This window comes from Netta rufina (assembly GCF_964035555.1).
Source record: "Netta rufina genome assembly, chromosome: 8".
NCBI lineage: Eukaryota > Metazoa > Chordata > Aves > Anseriformes > Anatidae > Netta > Netta rufina.
In genome coordinates, this window is record NC_140131.1 from 16,235,168 (window position 1) to 16,250,723 (window position 15,556).

The 15,556-nt window shown below is 37.3% G+C and overlaps 1 protein-coding gene across 6 annotated transcripts in view; it reads right to left on the reverse strand.

Annotated features, from left to right (window-relative positions):
* Positions 1–2,195: 2,195 nt before the first annotated feature.
* Positions 2,196–15,556, reverse strand: part of KYAT3 (kynurenine aminotransferase 3) — a 34,163-nt gene continuing 20,802 nt past the window's right edge. For 2 of the 6 annotated variants that reach the window (XM_084290848.1, XM_084290847.1), the window contains exons 5-15: positions 15,285–15,429; positions 12,184–12,333; positions 11,502–11,588; positions 10,214–10,336; positions 10,004–10,124; positions 7,161–7,237; positions 6,187–6,276; positions 5,472–5,658; positions 4,881–4,954; positions 4,377–4,463; positions 2,340–3,435 (exon numbers count right to left, since the gene is read on the reverse strand). In XM_084290848.1, the coding sequence (XP_084146974.1) occupies positions 3,373–3,435; positions 4,377–4,463; positions 4,881–4,954; positions 5,472–5,658; positions 6,187–6,276; positions 7,161–7,237; positions 10,004–10,124; positions 10,214–10,336; positions 11,502–11,588; positions 12,184–12,333; positions 15,285–15,429 (1,204 nt within the window). In that variant the 3' untranslated portion in view covers positions 2,340–3,372. Of the gene's footprint in view, positions 2,288–2,339; positions 3,436–4,376; positions 4,464–4,880; positions 4,955–5,471; positions 5,659–6,186; positions 6,277–7,160; positions 7,238–10,003; positions 10,125–10,213; positions 10,337–11,501; positions 11,589–12,183; positions 12,334–15,284; positions 15,430–15,556 lie in introns of those variants that run through there. The other 4 variants (XM_084290846.1, XM_084290851.1, XM_084290849.1 and 1 more) reach the window with 3 other exon arrangements.

A 15,556-nucleotide genomic window follows, 5' to 3' on the forward strand; every position in this document is an offset into this window, starting at 1 on the left:
CTCAGCACTTCTTTACTTCTTGTCTACAGCAATTTTTTCAAGTGCTTTGTCCCCAAGCAGCCAAAAATAGTGGTTGATATGGCAGATCAGAACAGCACTATTGACAGTCTCAACAACAGACTGTTTTCATAGCTTCTGGAAAGTTCACCTTGCTATCCCCAGCTGTTTCTGTTGTTTCTCATTGCTGTAGTCGCAACAATAATCCTATTTTCAAACCATTCTACTTCACTGGTCATTCTGGGGTTTCTTAAAATTTCATCCAAAGTTATCTCATGGTGGCTACTGTCAGTGATGAAAGCAAATTAAATTGCAATTCTTACATTACTAACAATACCAGCATCATTCCATCAAGAACGCAACGGGATATTCAGCTGCCTTTGTGAACACAATGAATAGTACATTAATGAAAATAAGTCATCAGATCTTACTTGTTTGTCTAAAAGTCCTTTGAAATTGGTTTGTTGATTTATCCAATGTTCATTTTGTTAAAATAGCAGATGTCAGTCAAATGTCTCAAAGGAGCAAACGAAGAAAACAATGGACAGCCAGAGCAGCTGAATTATGCTTGGTACATTAATTCATCTCTGTACTCTATCTTACATGTTCAAACCTTTGATGAAACAAAGAGATTAGCATATTAACAGCACCTGGACAACATGGGAAAAAAATAAAACTAACTGAAGACCAATACAATGGGTCCCATAGCATGAGAAAGTCTCTGGACCTGTACAAAATGCAGAGGTATCTTCAAACATCAGCCACCTGTGTGTCCCCACTCAGATTTGGTGCTTTAGCATATGAGTTATTAGCATACCAATGAAGTGTTTGAAACACAGTAAGATGTAGCAGTAGAAAAACAATTATTTTGCTGTACTTTCCTTAATTTCCTCTTGAGCCCTGCATATCATTTTTCTTTCATGCATATTCTAGACTGATTTTACACGATATCCCATTTGCCAATGAGAGTAATATAAGCAGAGATATTAATAGTCTTGTTGGATCAAGTCTTTTGGAAGCAGAGGGGCTTTTGTTTAAAGGGCAATGAAAACACAGTGAAGAGGTGACTAGAAGAACCCTTGGTACCTTTCTACTTTTGTGAGGATACATAACCTAGTTTTTATGGGTGCTCACACGCTAACAACTATCTCTTTTTGGGAAACCTTAGATAGCACAAACAGGGTTTTAAAAATACTTAGAGAATTGTGTTCTGTAGCTGCTATATTTAAGACAAGCATAATGACAAAAATAACATTACTGGCATAAGATTTAATTGCATTGCAAAGCACTGCTTCCATAGACAAGAAAACAAAATTCAAATATTTATTATTTTGTATCAAATGAGAGGCTAATCAGCTGGGAAGTTTTGATTCACATGATCATAACTGAAAACATTTCATAAAAGACCTACGTTTTAAATTTGCATTTATGCTAGCAAAGATTTGTTTAATGTTATGAGTATTCACTTTTCAATTAAAATAGTAGTCCATCTTACATTTTCTTTGCCCAAATTATCATGCAGCTCAACAGACTTGGGCTACCCCCTTAGTTCTTGCAACACCACAACTCTCTAGTGCAATTTATACAAATGGATTTTAAAGGCCCGGTAAAACAGTGTAAATTTCACAGAAATGCGGTATCTTAAAACAGCATATTCTTCCTGGAATTTCTGGGATTTTGTATAGGAATTTCCATGTGAAATTCATGCTGAAATTTCATTCAAGTCATTTTAATTACTAAATTTATTTTTCTACACAAAGACTACAGGCTCCCTTGAAAGTATCAGGTAACAATTTTCTGGTGAGATCTGGGGAATGGCAGTGCAAGACAAATGAAAAGAGACTACAGAACTCCCAGCTCCTGGCCTCAAAAAGCCAAAGAACTCCCAACAAAGCAGCCTAGCAGCTGTTCTCGCAGCCCAGTTTCCATCCTTTATTTTTAGGCCTTGTCATAGTCACAGACAAATGGAATTCTGCTAGATTCCAGCTCTGTGACCACAGAATAGCTGCAAAAACTAGCTATTGAGTTTGTTTAGACTTTCTACCATAAGGCCTGTGGGAACAATGTAAAATAACATGAAGAACATTAACACAGACTTAAAAGGTTACCTACCTGGATTGCTTCTGCTAGTGGGAAACCATCCAGAGATTAAGAAGATCGGACAGGAGGCAACAATGAAAGAATTCTCCACATTGATCTCTTTTGAATCAGTCCTTTATCCACTGAGATTGAAATAGTCAAAAATGGATCTCCATAGCACAATATTAGGTTCATCTCCATGTTCCTAGATCTTAACAGTTTAAAATAAATTTGGTGTGAAGTTACCAATAGCTTTTGTGAACATGCAAAGAGCGGAAAAGAGATTACAGGATTAATTTTCTCACTGTACATCTGATTGTGAAGGAGCCTCTATAGCAAGTTCTTTTATTTCTCTTTGTAGGTTCATGCACGTAGTAAACAAGAGGGTAGACATAAACAAAAGAATTCCTATTCTAGATGTCACTTTTTTAATTTTATTAAGGAATGAATACCTTCCGAACAGCATGAGTACTGAGAGAAAATGAAATAGTGATCATGCAACTTAGCGTTTTATATCTTGCCTATATATAAACACTATATTGATTTAACTCAATCACTTTACCTAAACTGATGCCTTTTGTGCACAGATATGGTAGGCAGGTACTTTGCAGAAATTGCAGAAAGGTACTGCAATTACCTTATTTGTGATGTCTTAGTTTTCCTCCACTGCAAGCTATTGGGTTTCACAAATCACAATGTTGAAGTCTCACCCGTAATTCCTATATATAACCCCACACCAAAATTGTAGAATACCTGTATCATATATTTATTCTTACACAATCCCAGAAATCTTTGTATTTCAGTAAAAGATGTGAATACCACTTTTTTTTTTTTTTTTTTTAATTAAGGAAAAAATAATTTTGAAAAGACTGAAAATAACTTGAGTTGCTATCCTGGGTCTGTCACCTCCCAGCTCCTGCTGCACCCCCAGCCTGCCACTGGCAGGACAGAGCAAGAAGGTGAAAAGTCCTTAGCTTGATGTAAGCACTGCTCTGCAACAACTAAAACATCAGTGTGTTATCAGCACTCTTCTCATCCTAAGCCAAAACAGAACACCCTACCAGCTACTAGGAGGAAAATTAACTCTATCCTAACTGAAACCAGGACAGCTGCATTATACATTTCAGTAAATCCACATTTTAACTCCTCAGCAGGTGGTAGCACAGTTATTTACAATATCATTAATTCTGTACTGTAAATTATTTAATAATTAAATCTTAAATTTGCAATAAAAAACTCTAGTGTAAGATAATTATACCAGATGGAAGAGTTAATTAATGTATATATATACATATATCAATTTTTCTGTTTAGTCCAGTTCTTCAGGATCACTTCAGCTGCATCCAGTGTGCTGTCTTCCTGCAAAAACATGGAATACCACTATTACTACAAGTACAGAGTTCTTGAAAACAGAGTAGCAGTCACAATTACATGATCCCCAATCAGTATTTGGCAGTGTCACTTATATCCTGTAAATATCCCAGTCAGTTTTCCCATTAACAGTTATAGCTACAAGTCTATATTAGTAGAAATTAAAGAGTTTGCACACATTCCATCGTGTTAAGTCTGTGACAAAGCAATAGGAGAAACATCTATTAGGGGAGTCAATTTATCAAAGCTTATGCACATCCCCAAAGTCTTTCTTTTCAAGAACAGAAGCAGGTGAAACAGGAGTAAGAAAATGTGAAAAACAAGTGCTCACAAAATGGCAGATGTCAGCCAAGTCACAATTTCTGTTTTCTTCAAAAACAAAAATGGGTGAGATTCCTTCCTGTGTCTTTGTTTTCTTTTGTAATTTGCAGCCTCTGAAAAATCCTTGGTATTTTCAGGTAAGTGAGCTAAACTTGAAGCTGATCTACTAAAAAAACCTATTTTCGTTTTTGGAAACTGAATGGACATGCGGTATACAAGTCTCCTATGCATTGGTATTGATTCTAGATTAGAGAATCCACCTTAATTGATAGCATACCTGCCTCATACATTTTCACTGTCACTGTCAGTCAAGAATGTTTTACAAATCAGTAGAAAAAGCTAAAAGACTAACCACCAAGTTGTTTTCTGGCAGCTGCCCTTCTTAACCATGCTGCCCATATTTATGGTTTCAAGTCTCTCAGGGAAAAAAAAAAAAAAAAAAAAAAAAAAAGCTGAAGCTAATTTGTGCTGAATTTTACACCAAACTAACTTTCTGCCTCAAAAACCATCCAACTCAGATCCTGGGCAAAAACGTAACAAATAGCCTCTTACAGTTTTGGTACTGCATTGATTTTTGAGCCTCAGGTCTTCCCACAACACATATTTACCTTAATGAAGCAAAAACGTATATATTTTTCAAACTGCCCTTTTGTCTCAGGACCACAGAACGCTGAAAGAGGAATCGCTGAGAGTTTCTGGAAAATAAAACAGAAATATTATTTGTTTATACATACATACATACTTCAAAATAGTTTTAAGCATGATTTTACTATTCCATTTCTGTAACTCTCCAAACATTAAAAGGAAATACAAGGTTGGATTTTGTATTTACTAACTAGGCTTAACTAAATTCAAATTACTTTTCTGAGGCAAAACAGTTTAAAGGTACTTTTCTACAACTAGCATCTAAGCCCGGAGAAAGAACAAGTGCTGGGACTTAACACAAAGCATGCTTAGCAATATTTTAGCCACAACATTTCCAGCAGTTAGTATAAACAAACAATATTTTGGATGTAGTATCCCTACTATGTTATTGAGTAAGCATGGTTGCACTGCTCTTGGTTTCATTACAAAAGCATTTCCAAAAACAGAGTACAACTAGGATACCTTACCTTAGATTTTATCATCCATCTGACAAATTTATAATCATAAGGTTGATTCCCATCTTCATCAGAGAGATCCACATCTAAAAAAAAAAAATAAGTTTAAAACAGACATCATGTTGTAAGATTTCCTAGACTCCAGTGGGAAGGCATTCACTAACAGCACTCTTACAGTTAATGCTACAGAATAAAGATATAATTTAATAATATTTTTAAATAAAATCATATAACAATTGAGTACAAACTCAGGATATAAAGCCAGGTGCTTGGCTCCCAAACTTTTCATAATCATAGACTTCTAAAAAAAAAAAAAATAAATAGAAAAAAAATATATAAATTGTTTTTATCAAATCTCCTTTGCCCTTCCTAAAACTTTACCTAAGCTTTGCAAAACAAGGACAGTACTTAGAATCACAAATGTTTTGCTAAAGCTTGTAAAATCTAGCTCCTGGCTAAAGTCAAATAGAAAATTCCAGTCTCAGTATTTCTGACAAGCGTTATGTGACTATGAAATGAGAAGTTAAGCTGAAAATGGAGCTTTCATTTTGAACTAACTTCCCAACTGCTTTCCACACATTTTTGAATAAGCTTTTTACTAACGTAATGTAGAAACATCGGCAATCATAAAGTATCCTCCATCTGGAATGACAGGCTTCAGTCCAACTTCTTGAAGTAGCTGAGCCATCCGATCACGCTTGCTTTCCAGCTCTCGAGACAGTGAGTAAAAATAGCAGTCTGGGTCATCCATGCGTTTATAGTCTATCCAAAATGCTCGTGCCAAAGCCTCCTGGAAACACAAATGTTCAAAAACACTCAGACACACACGCCTCCTACTGAAATCATATAGATTTTTCCCTGATCCTGTAGCAGGATCTGGCCCTTATTAAGCAAATGAGCAAATTAGACAAGCTACATCCAGTAGCATCATTTGTTTGTCTCTTTGTACTGTGGCAACATCCCAAGCACCCAAGTACTCACTAGTCAGTAATCACATATATAATACTAATAAAAAAATGTGATCTAACAGGTAGAGATAATGCTCAGTAAAACAAGACCTTATTGCAACAACGTTTACTTCTATTTGGTAGAAAACTACAAAGATTGTCATGTTTGTCTTATGCAACAAACAGCAGTTTGTAGCTGAAAGAGTTCTGTTGTTCTTTAAAACATTTGGTGAGCTGATTGAGTTTATCTTCCTCTTTTAGCACCCCAGAAAATTAATTGCTGTGATTGTTTTATCATAGATTGTTTTATCATAGGCCTACAGATTTGCTATGCCCAGAAAAATAACCTCCTCGGCTTCATCTGTACCTACCTGTAATGGAGTTGGGCAAGTATACAGTGTATTTTGATGAACGACTTGCAAATGCTTAATCAGGTTCTGGGGGCCAATAGACCAACCAAGCTAAGGGAAGAAAACATGCATAAGTTATACTTACAGCAATGCTGTTACTTCAAATTAACATTAAAGTTAACAAACATCTTGAGTTTTTCTTTTTTTCAGAATTAGTCATAAAATAGTTATGATAAAGAATCCAGAAAAGGGCTAGCTTACCCAAACTTTGCTGAATGATGCCATTAAGAAAGTCTAAATATGAGGCAACAGTTACAGCTTCACCTACCCACATCTCTCAAATGGTACTGAGCAAACTTTGATTTCTAAACCCTGTTATACGAAGACTTAAAGTTTTCATTAGGAATGCTATTCCTTATTGGTTTAGGATCTTTCCATCTCACAGGGGTCCACATCCAGGGTAGTTTGAGCTTAAAACAAGGGCTTGCTATTGAATCAAACTCTTAACCAGATATAACTCAAATGTCATGTGTCAGTTGGACCACAGGTGGTGATAAAGAAAGAATTTAGCCGTCAAACGTTTAAATATTTTGTTTACTTTCTGATACGTATTTTAAAGTCAAGCAAAACATTATTATTAAATATTTACAGAAATATAAACCATTCTAAAATACTACCTCAATCTGAAAATAGCACCACAAAACTGGAATATTAAAATATGAGTGTTCTCCATTAATTTTGATTGATTTTGAACAAACCATGCAGTGTTTTTTTTTATTATTATTTTCTCACAAGAAAATATTAATCAAGAGGTAAGAATAGACTTAAAACATGGATGTTCTAAGTAGACAGTTGTTCCAATTGAATGTTATCTTCACTTTTTGGAGACACAGATATTTGCCAGATGCTTTCAAAAGACAGGTAACAAAAACAGAGCATGATAGATGCATTTTGTAATTCATATAACAAAATTATTTTCTATTGATTCTTCTTACCTTCCAGCCAGTTACACTGTAAGTTTTTCCAGCACTTCCTATAGTTATTGTTCTTTCCCACATACCCGGCAATGTAGCTGTATATAAAATAAGAGGAATTGGTTACATGTACACTCACATATTCCATGTAATTAGAAAAACTGTACTGCCCCTAGCTAAGAACTACAGTATGTTCATACACCATTGCAGGGAGAACATTCTAAAATTACGGCAACTGTAACAAGTGAGAAAGAATATATGGGCCAATGATTCTGGTATAAAAATAAGATCAGAATTAATGAAAGGAGAAAGAGAAAGTTTTCACTAACTGTGCCTCTATTTTTCTTATTTTTTCTCAGCTAAGATGCACAATTATTCATAAGAGATACGATCTAGTAAGTGCTACACATTCATCTCAGTACAGCATTATTTCTGATGCCTGGTAACAACACTATACACAACGTGAACTCAAGTACTCACAGCCATCTTAACAGACTTGTTTAGCAAACAGTTCAGCAATGGATATCTCAGAAATCAGAAAGTTTCTAAAGACGTCTAACCCGGAACCAAATGCCACAAAAATCAGAAAGTCAGCAGAGAGACATTACGTTTTGTTCAACAGGTCTGGGACTGACAAGCAATAAAAGCCAGCTAAGGATGTCTGCAAGGATTAAGGGATTCATGGAGGCCTATGTCCATCTCTGTATTTGTATCTTGTAGGAGACTAAAACCTCTGCTTTCTTTCAAAAGAGGTGACAGAGCAGAAGTCTTTTCTGTCAGCTTGCAATTTTCTTTTGTATATTGCTTCACAGTTTGGACTCTAACTCAACTCGTTTTCAGTAGAAACAGGTAAATCAAGACACACTTAAGTCTGAGAGAAAAAACTAAATAAGGTCATAACATTACTGCAGCTGCAGTTACAGTGCTCAACACCACCTGACTCCACCACACCTGTATATTACAATGCTACCAGTGAATTTGTCAATTGTTAAATTCCCTCTCTGGGGAAACCAGTGAACACAGATTTTTCCAAACAAAAACGCTGATTTTCATAAGGAAGTTTTTGCAGCAGTTACATTCATTAGCATGGTACAGGTCTTCGCAATTATTTGAAAACATGCATTGTACTCTTTTGAGCACACTTGCCAATAAAAGAACCAAAACAATTAGCAGGAAAGAGACTCATATTCTTATTAGCTCACCCATATTCACTCAACTGCTCTGTGACCTTGAAAACAGAAAGGCAGTTTGAACAGATGCATCTTCTAGCTAGCTAGGTCAAGTGTATATACATCACTTCCCAAAGATGACCAAACTAGTTCTCACAAACTGCAAAGACTTGAATTTCAAAGCAAATGCCCTCTAGTGATACTGTTTTGCCACACAGTCATAGGAATTCAACCTGGGAGACAGAAAGCGTTTCAAACAATAGCTGTAGCAAAAGGGCACAGGGGAAAGATCAGCTCCATCACTTTTACAAGCAGCAGGTTTTAAATAGGCAAATTCTTTCATGCCATATGGCAGCATCATTATATGACACCACAGCCAACTCTGATTACAATTTATAACTAACAAAGTACAAACCGACACACATAAGCCTGTTACTTGGGCTTGCAATCAGCTTGTTGGGATGCTTGTTTTGAATCCTCAGTTACAACACGCAACCCCTAAATCTGCCAGTGCAACACTAATCATTACTTAGAGGAGGTTCACTGTTTTTACAGAAGTTGGATAGCGATGAGAAACATGACTGAGTGCTCCGCACAGCGGAAAACTGCCTCAGTGACAGCAAAGACTGCACTAATTTTATGACCTGTGGCTAGCAACTCCATGATTTCTTAATATAATTTAACAAATCAGACGCTAAATTGATGCAATAACCATTTTGTACCTCTCACAAAGGAAATGTCACTGCATTTGATGGAACATGTAAAGGTTAATATGGAAACAGGAGCTTTTAGAGACATAACATTCATTTTTTTCTTGTATTATCTTTTTGTAGATTTAAAGAAGCCTAAGAAACTGAAGTTAATAGATCTTGTTTCTTTTACTGAAATAACGCTATTTTTCACAGTTTTATCCTGAAAGTTGTACGGTCATTTTAACAATAAAGTTAAAAGGTAATGTCATGGGATCCATTACAGAGTATATACCAAAACCAAGTTGACTAGCTTTCCAGGCTTTAACTTGCATTATCATCACAAGGGATTTTTACACTTTCTGCTAAACTACAGAATGTCTTTTGTTCAACTGTAAATGTTTTGGTTTGAAGCATTAACATGACAATACTGACACTAATGAACAATGAAGTTACTGTGCTTTAAGAATTCACCACCTGTCTACTAAGACAAAGTGCAACTGACACCATCAGTGTTCAAACTTGCTGCCATGGCAAAGGAAAATGGATTACCTTGCACCACCCACAGAGACTTTGGTTCTAAAGATGGCTATTTGCATGAACCACCTGCTAAGTCCACGAAGAAAGCTTTAATCTAACTCATTTTACTTTGTAATTGGGACAGGATAAAGCACCAGTTACTGTGGTAACTTCGTATGATGCACTAACTCAGATTACGATCGCATGAAGGTATCTCTATCAAGCCACCACAACAGCCATGAAGACAGGCCTTTCAAAACAGACTCAGCCCATGCATGGCCAATCCAATCAGTATAGTACAGCTGTATGATCAGCAGCTGTGTAGCTGAGCACTGCAAGGTCATTTAGATATGTATTTTTTTTTTGTTATTTTTAAGAATCAATTTCTACAGTAATGCCATGCTCCTACTATAGCCCTCACTAAATGGAGAAAATACCATTCCACAGCCACTTCTACAATACCACACACACACAAAAAAATCAGTACCTATTTTGATGTGCTTTTTTCCTTTGTACACCAGCCATTCATACACCTCATCACTGATGCACAGGGTATCATGTTTAATGCAGAGATCAGCTATTACCTGGAGCTCTTCTCTGGTAAATACCTGGAATGCAAGAAAGCAAGGGCAATGCATTAATCATAGTCTTTAAGGCATGCTCTGAAATTACAATAGCGTTAAAAGAGGACTCTTACCTTGCCTATAGGGTTGTGTGGGGTATTCAGAATAATTGCTTTTGTTTTGGAGTTAAATTTCTTTGCAAGTTCAGCAGGATCCAAGACCCAATCAGCACTAGATGCAGAGTTTCCATCATTTTTCTTAAAAATAAATAAATAAGAACTTAACATGCATTACTGGGATGCAACATGTTACAGACTAAACAGAGATGCTCAAGTTATCACCCTCTGACACTTTACTAACCACACACAACTTATCCCACCCGTCCTGTTCTCCTGGGAGGAGGCACCTCCAGGAACAGGCAGTGAGGCCAAGAACAAGATACATTTCTATGACAGCGACAGTCTTCTCCTGGCCACTGTCTGTCTTACCCACACACTGACCATATAGTGTGTAATGCAGGAAGTCACACAACAGGAGAGTTTATGGCCTTCCCATACACTAGAACAAGTGTGTGCATGTTTGGCTGGAAAGACTTATCACTGCCTGCTGGACTAGGACATCAGCTCTTTCCTTCCTCATCTACAGGAAAACAGCCTAACAGTTAAAAATCCATTCCACTGAGACATTACATGAGGATGACAAAAGTTTGGGTCTGTTTCTGCTGAGAACAATGAGCCTGGCAGTAATAACTTTCTGACACCTGTGCATTACTGGGAGAGGGCCAAGCAAACAAAGAAAGCATGAAACAAAAAATCCATGGAGGAACCCCATTCCTAAGAAGGAGGGCACCACAAGGAGTAGTCTCACCTACTCCCTCCAGTACTGCATAAACAGCCCCTCAGCCCTCCTCCGGTAACAGCATCAACACTTTGCATCCATAAAAGTCCTTCCAAGCTGCCAGTAAGGAAAATGTCTACCACATAAATGCTTCTTATTTAGTAAGTGGATTTTAGAAAATAAATTACATTCTATCACTATACAAGTTGCTGAAGGGATCAGAAACCGAACATTTTGAGATGTGGCAGATACAGAAATTGCACTGATATGATCATCCTTCCTGTATTTCTACTGAAAACATTTTCTGATCACATCCAAACAAAGGAACATTAACTTGTGCATTCTGAAAGCTGATTACACTAAATGAGAAATGTTGTCCTACTTTTACTAATACCAGGAAAATATTTTACCTGCTTTGGATTATCATCACTTTAGATCACTATAGCGTGAGTCTCTCTCATTTTTATATAATTGGATATTATGAAAAACTATAGAGAAAAGCATCTCCTACAAGGTGTTCATCAAACTGTATTAGGTATGGAAGAACAGTTGAATATAATAAATATATTTTTAAAAGCTACTCACATTTCTCAAAGGAATAAAAACAGGCTTCGCACCCGCCATCTTTACCATTGGTTCATAACAGTCATAAAATGGCTCTATTATTATTACCTGAAATTATAATCATGAGTATCAGAAACAGAAAATCTTCAGTGCGTGATGCCATCATATTTCCAGATTTGCTTTGGTAATATAGCTTGATAATGTTTCTGGCACTCCTGCCTGGTTTTAAAATTGCAGAACGTTCCTCTTCCATCACATAACTTCATACAAAATGCCCTCAGTTTAAGTATGATAAGCACTACTCTTTTTTTTTTTTTGACAAACACAGGCTGTTCTCTAGTTACTTTACAGATGTCAACATATAACATCAGGGTTGCTTGGATCTTGCACAGAGATGTGAAAGTGCCAGACAAAGATCGGAGATAACCAAAGATGGCAGATAAACAAACAAACATGAAGAGCTAAGAGCAGAGAACTGTTAAAGAAAAAAAAGTGACTATCAGAGCAACAAAAAAGGAATAAAGGATACAGATGAGAATACGATGTACAAATGAAACTGACGAAACACTGAAAGAAAATGCAACAACAAACTCTTGTGCACTGTAGGCACAAGGAAATATCCCCCCCCCCATTAATTTCAGTATCATTATCAACAAGGCATAGAAGTTGTCATTTCAGTGAGAATTTTAAATAAAAAACTTACTTCATCTCCCTCTTCAATTAAAGCCTGTATTGTACTAAAGAGAGATCCATAACCTCCTACTGTCACCAGGATATCTGTGAGAGGGTCAATCTTTCTTCCACAAACTCTCTCATACACTTGAGACAAGGCTTTCACCAGCAACGGATGCCCCTGTCCAAAGCAAAGAAATGCAATTGATGGGCTTTGTACATTCTCAGGAATGCAACACATTTTTTGCTGTTTTTTCCCCTCCCAACATGGAAGGAAATTACACATTTTGGAGCATAAGAATGAGAGATGGATGCTCAGTATTAATGGTTTTTAACAGGTGGTATGGTTTAAAATTTTTATACATGGGGAAGAAAAGTTATTTGATTTTATTTGTATCTTCGGGGATTTTTTTTTTTTATCTAGTTCTTTTGAATTTTTGTCTTATTATTTGTCTTAAGCTCAGGATAGCTTCAGGTAGCCTACAGAAGAGCTAGAACAAGAGATAGGAGGAGAGAAGCAAATACTAGTTCATCCTCATTCCTTTTAGAGTCTTTTTTTCCTACCTGACCATATCTCCATCTGAAGCTCCTTCTGTTTCTTTTGTTTTCTTTCAACTAAGTTTTTTTTGGTGCATGGGAAATTTTTTTTAAACCTTTTTATATACTCCTGATAAACAGCACTTGTGATCAAAATTACGATTCCTATAATGATACCCCAAACCTCAGAGCACCATTTACCATTTGTCTCCTACAGGAACACAGTCGTTAATGTATTCTTCCCAAAATGTGCAAAGAACAATAAAACAAAGACCACCTACAACATATAAATAAGGCGGCACACTTCTATTTACTCAGGAGGACTAGAGATTTCCTGTTCTGAAAATCTCTTATCTTTTCTATCTTTATACCAAGTATGAAAAAACAGCTCTGTAGGAAAATGCAGCTATGTAACAAAAAAGCCCTTCGCTAAAATATTGAATATTGTACCTCCACACGTAAGGTAAAAAATCTTGAACCCCTCTGTAAACAAAAACATTACCACGAATTAAGGCTTGCAAATCATTGCTGATTCAAATGACAGCCATTTCTTCCCATGAGTGTGTCAACTGCACAGGAATGCTGCACCACCCAGCTCACATTAGGTCACTCTATAGACCACAGCCCTACAGGCAACGAGAGGCCCAAGTGCTGCAGAGACTTGGGACAATGTCTCAATTATCAGATGGATGTGCATCATTCATATTCATCCCTCCCACATTTGCTATCCACAAATACTTGTGCTCAAAAAAACTTAGAATTGCAGGAGTTTGTAGAGAATGCACAAAAGCAGAAGATGAGACTATTGGTTAAAAAATCCTCTTTAATTACTATTCACAGTATAACAACTGCAAACATTCATAAATATCAAAGGAATTTAGAAGTAAGGAGCAAAAGGACAGAACTAAATACAACTAAATACTGAATAATTGCACACAGTGGAAAAATTATACTTATGCTTAACTCACAAATTGTTTTAGGGAATCGCTCTGTGGTTATTTGCTCAGCAGGGGACCGTAGCCCATTCTGTCTGTAACAATTCTGTGCCACAGCTCCTCCATAACGCAGTCTGGCTGGCAAGCATAGACTTTTCAGTTAACTTATTGTGGCTGGTAAACATATTCACATTTAGTCCAGAAGGTCACTAAATTCCAGCTGTCTTCTGAGTGCCATGAAACAATGGCTTTACACTTTTGAGATTTACACATACACACACACACACACACTTGCCATCAGCTAAAGGTGACTAAACAAAGTGACCCACATAGGGATGATAATGAGACTGTATTAAGTACGGAATTTTTTGTTCTATTCTTATCAGGGTCCCAAGTACCCTAATATGCCTTAATGACCCTCACCAGCCTCACCTGTGTCCTCTACCCATACAACTGCTCCTGGTCCAAAGGCTCCATGTAAGTGCTATGCTTTCGTATTTGCCGGCCTGCAATTGTTACAGCCATGCCTGTACCTGTCCATGGCCTCTGTTGATCCTAGGCCCCTACCTGCGGGCTTGACCTTGCACCCGCCTTCTTCCTCTAGACCTGCCCAGCAACCACTGGGTTGTGTCTAACCGTGGTTAACACTGCTGGGCCTGGTTTGTGTGCTGACCCCCTGGCTTAACCTCAGACCATCTCACCACCACAAGCTTCCTGGCCATCTGGGCTCACCTCACCTCAGCTACCACCTCCTAGCCTGCCTTGCTCAGGTACCACAGCACTAGGCCCTGGCTGATGCAGCCTCTGCTCCACTCGTTGTGATAGTTTGTCCCTGAGGGAGCTGCTGGCCATTGCTGCTCCCTCCCAGTTCTAATACATGCTGATCCTCAGAAAACAGGCAAGAGGTTATATTGGAATATATGAGCAATGACGCTACAAGTACCAACTCAATCACTGGTTTACCAGTCTGTACGATGCTTTCCTATCACTGCTACATCATGTGATCATCTAGAAAAACATTAGATTGACTCCTTAGGATCTTGTAGCAACCCTAACACATGATTCTCAGTTGGGCAGTATGGTTTATCTTTACCACAAAAAGTGAGAAAGACAAACCAAACAGGAACAAGAAAACAATCATAGTAAAAGAGAGTAACAGGCATTGCCCTGCCTTGGACAATGACAAATGCCACACATTCACACTCAGCTCAGGACTTAAATGCTACAAGACAACTTATCCAACGTGTAGTGACTGTCCTCCAGAGGCAAAACCTTACTCTTTCAACCACTTCCTCATTTCTACTAATGTTATGGGTGAATCTTTTCTTGATCCAGGAGGTTGTCTCAGCAAGTATTTCTGTCTCATTCTAGGCTTAGCCTATCTGACTCATGTTTACACTGACCATAATCAGCGGTAAATGTGTAATTTACAATCTTTAACCTTTGCATTGATTTATATAATCTTTGAAGGGTCATGCTCTACCATTTTGCTCTTGCTAAAAGTTTCTGCCTTGAAGAAGCCTATACAGAGGACGCTGGTTAGTAACTGATAAATCTGTTAAGAAAACTAGGGACATAAGAGTACAAACTACTGGTAAAACCAAGTTAAAGTCTTAAATTTTCTCCCTGAACTTGGATCCTCCAGTTTCACAGTACTTACAAAGCCTCGCGTGTACTGGTTCAGTCTGTCAACTGCTGCTACATTTGCCAGCTCTTCTTTAACATAGCTGGGAGGGGATATATCAGGAAGGCCTTGACCAAGATTAACAATTGAGGGATCTGCTGCCACCTTTGTAAATTCAACCCTAAAGGGAAAAAAACAGCTTAAATTTAACATACCAAACAGAATTATCTTCTCCTTCATCAACATTAGAAGACAAAAAAAAAAGTATTTTGCTTTGCTAAACTCACAGCAGTGTAAACATCTTTAGG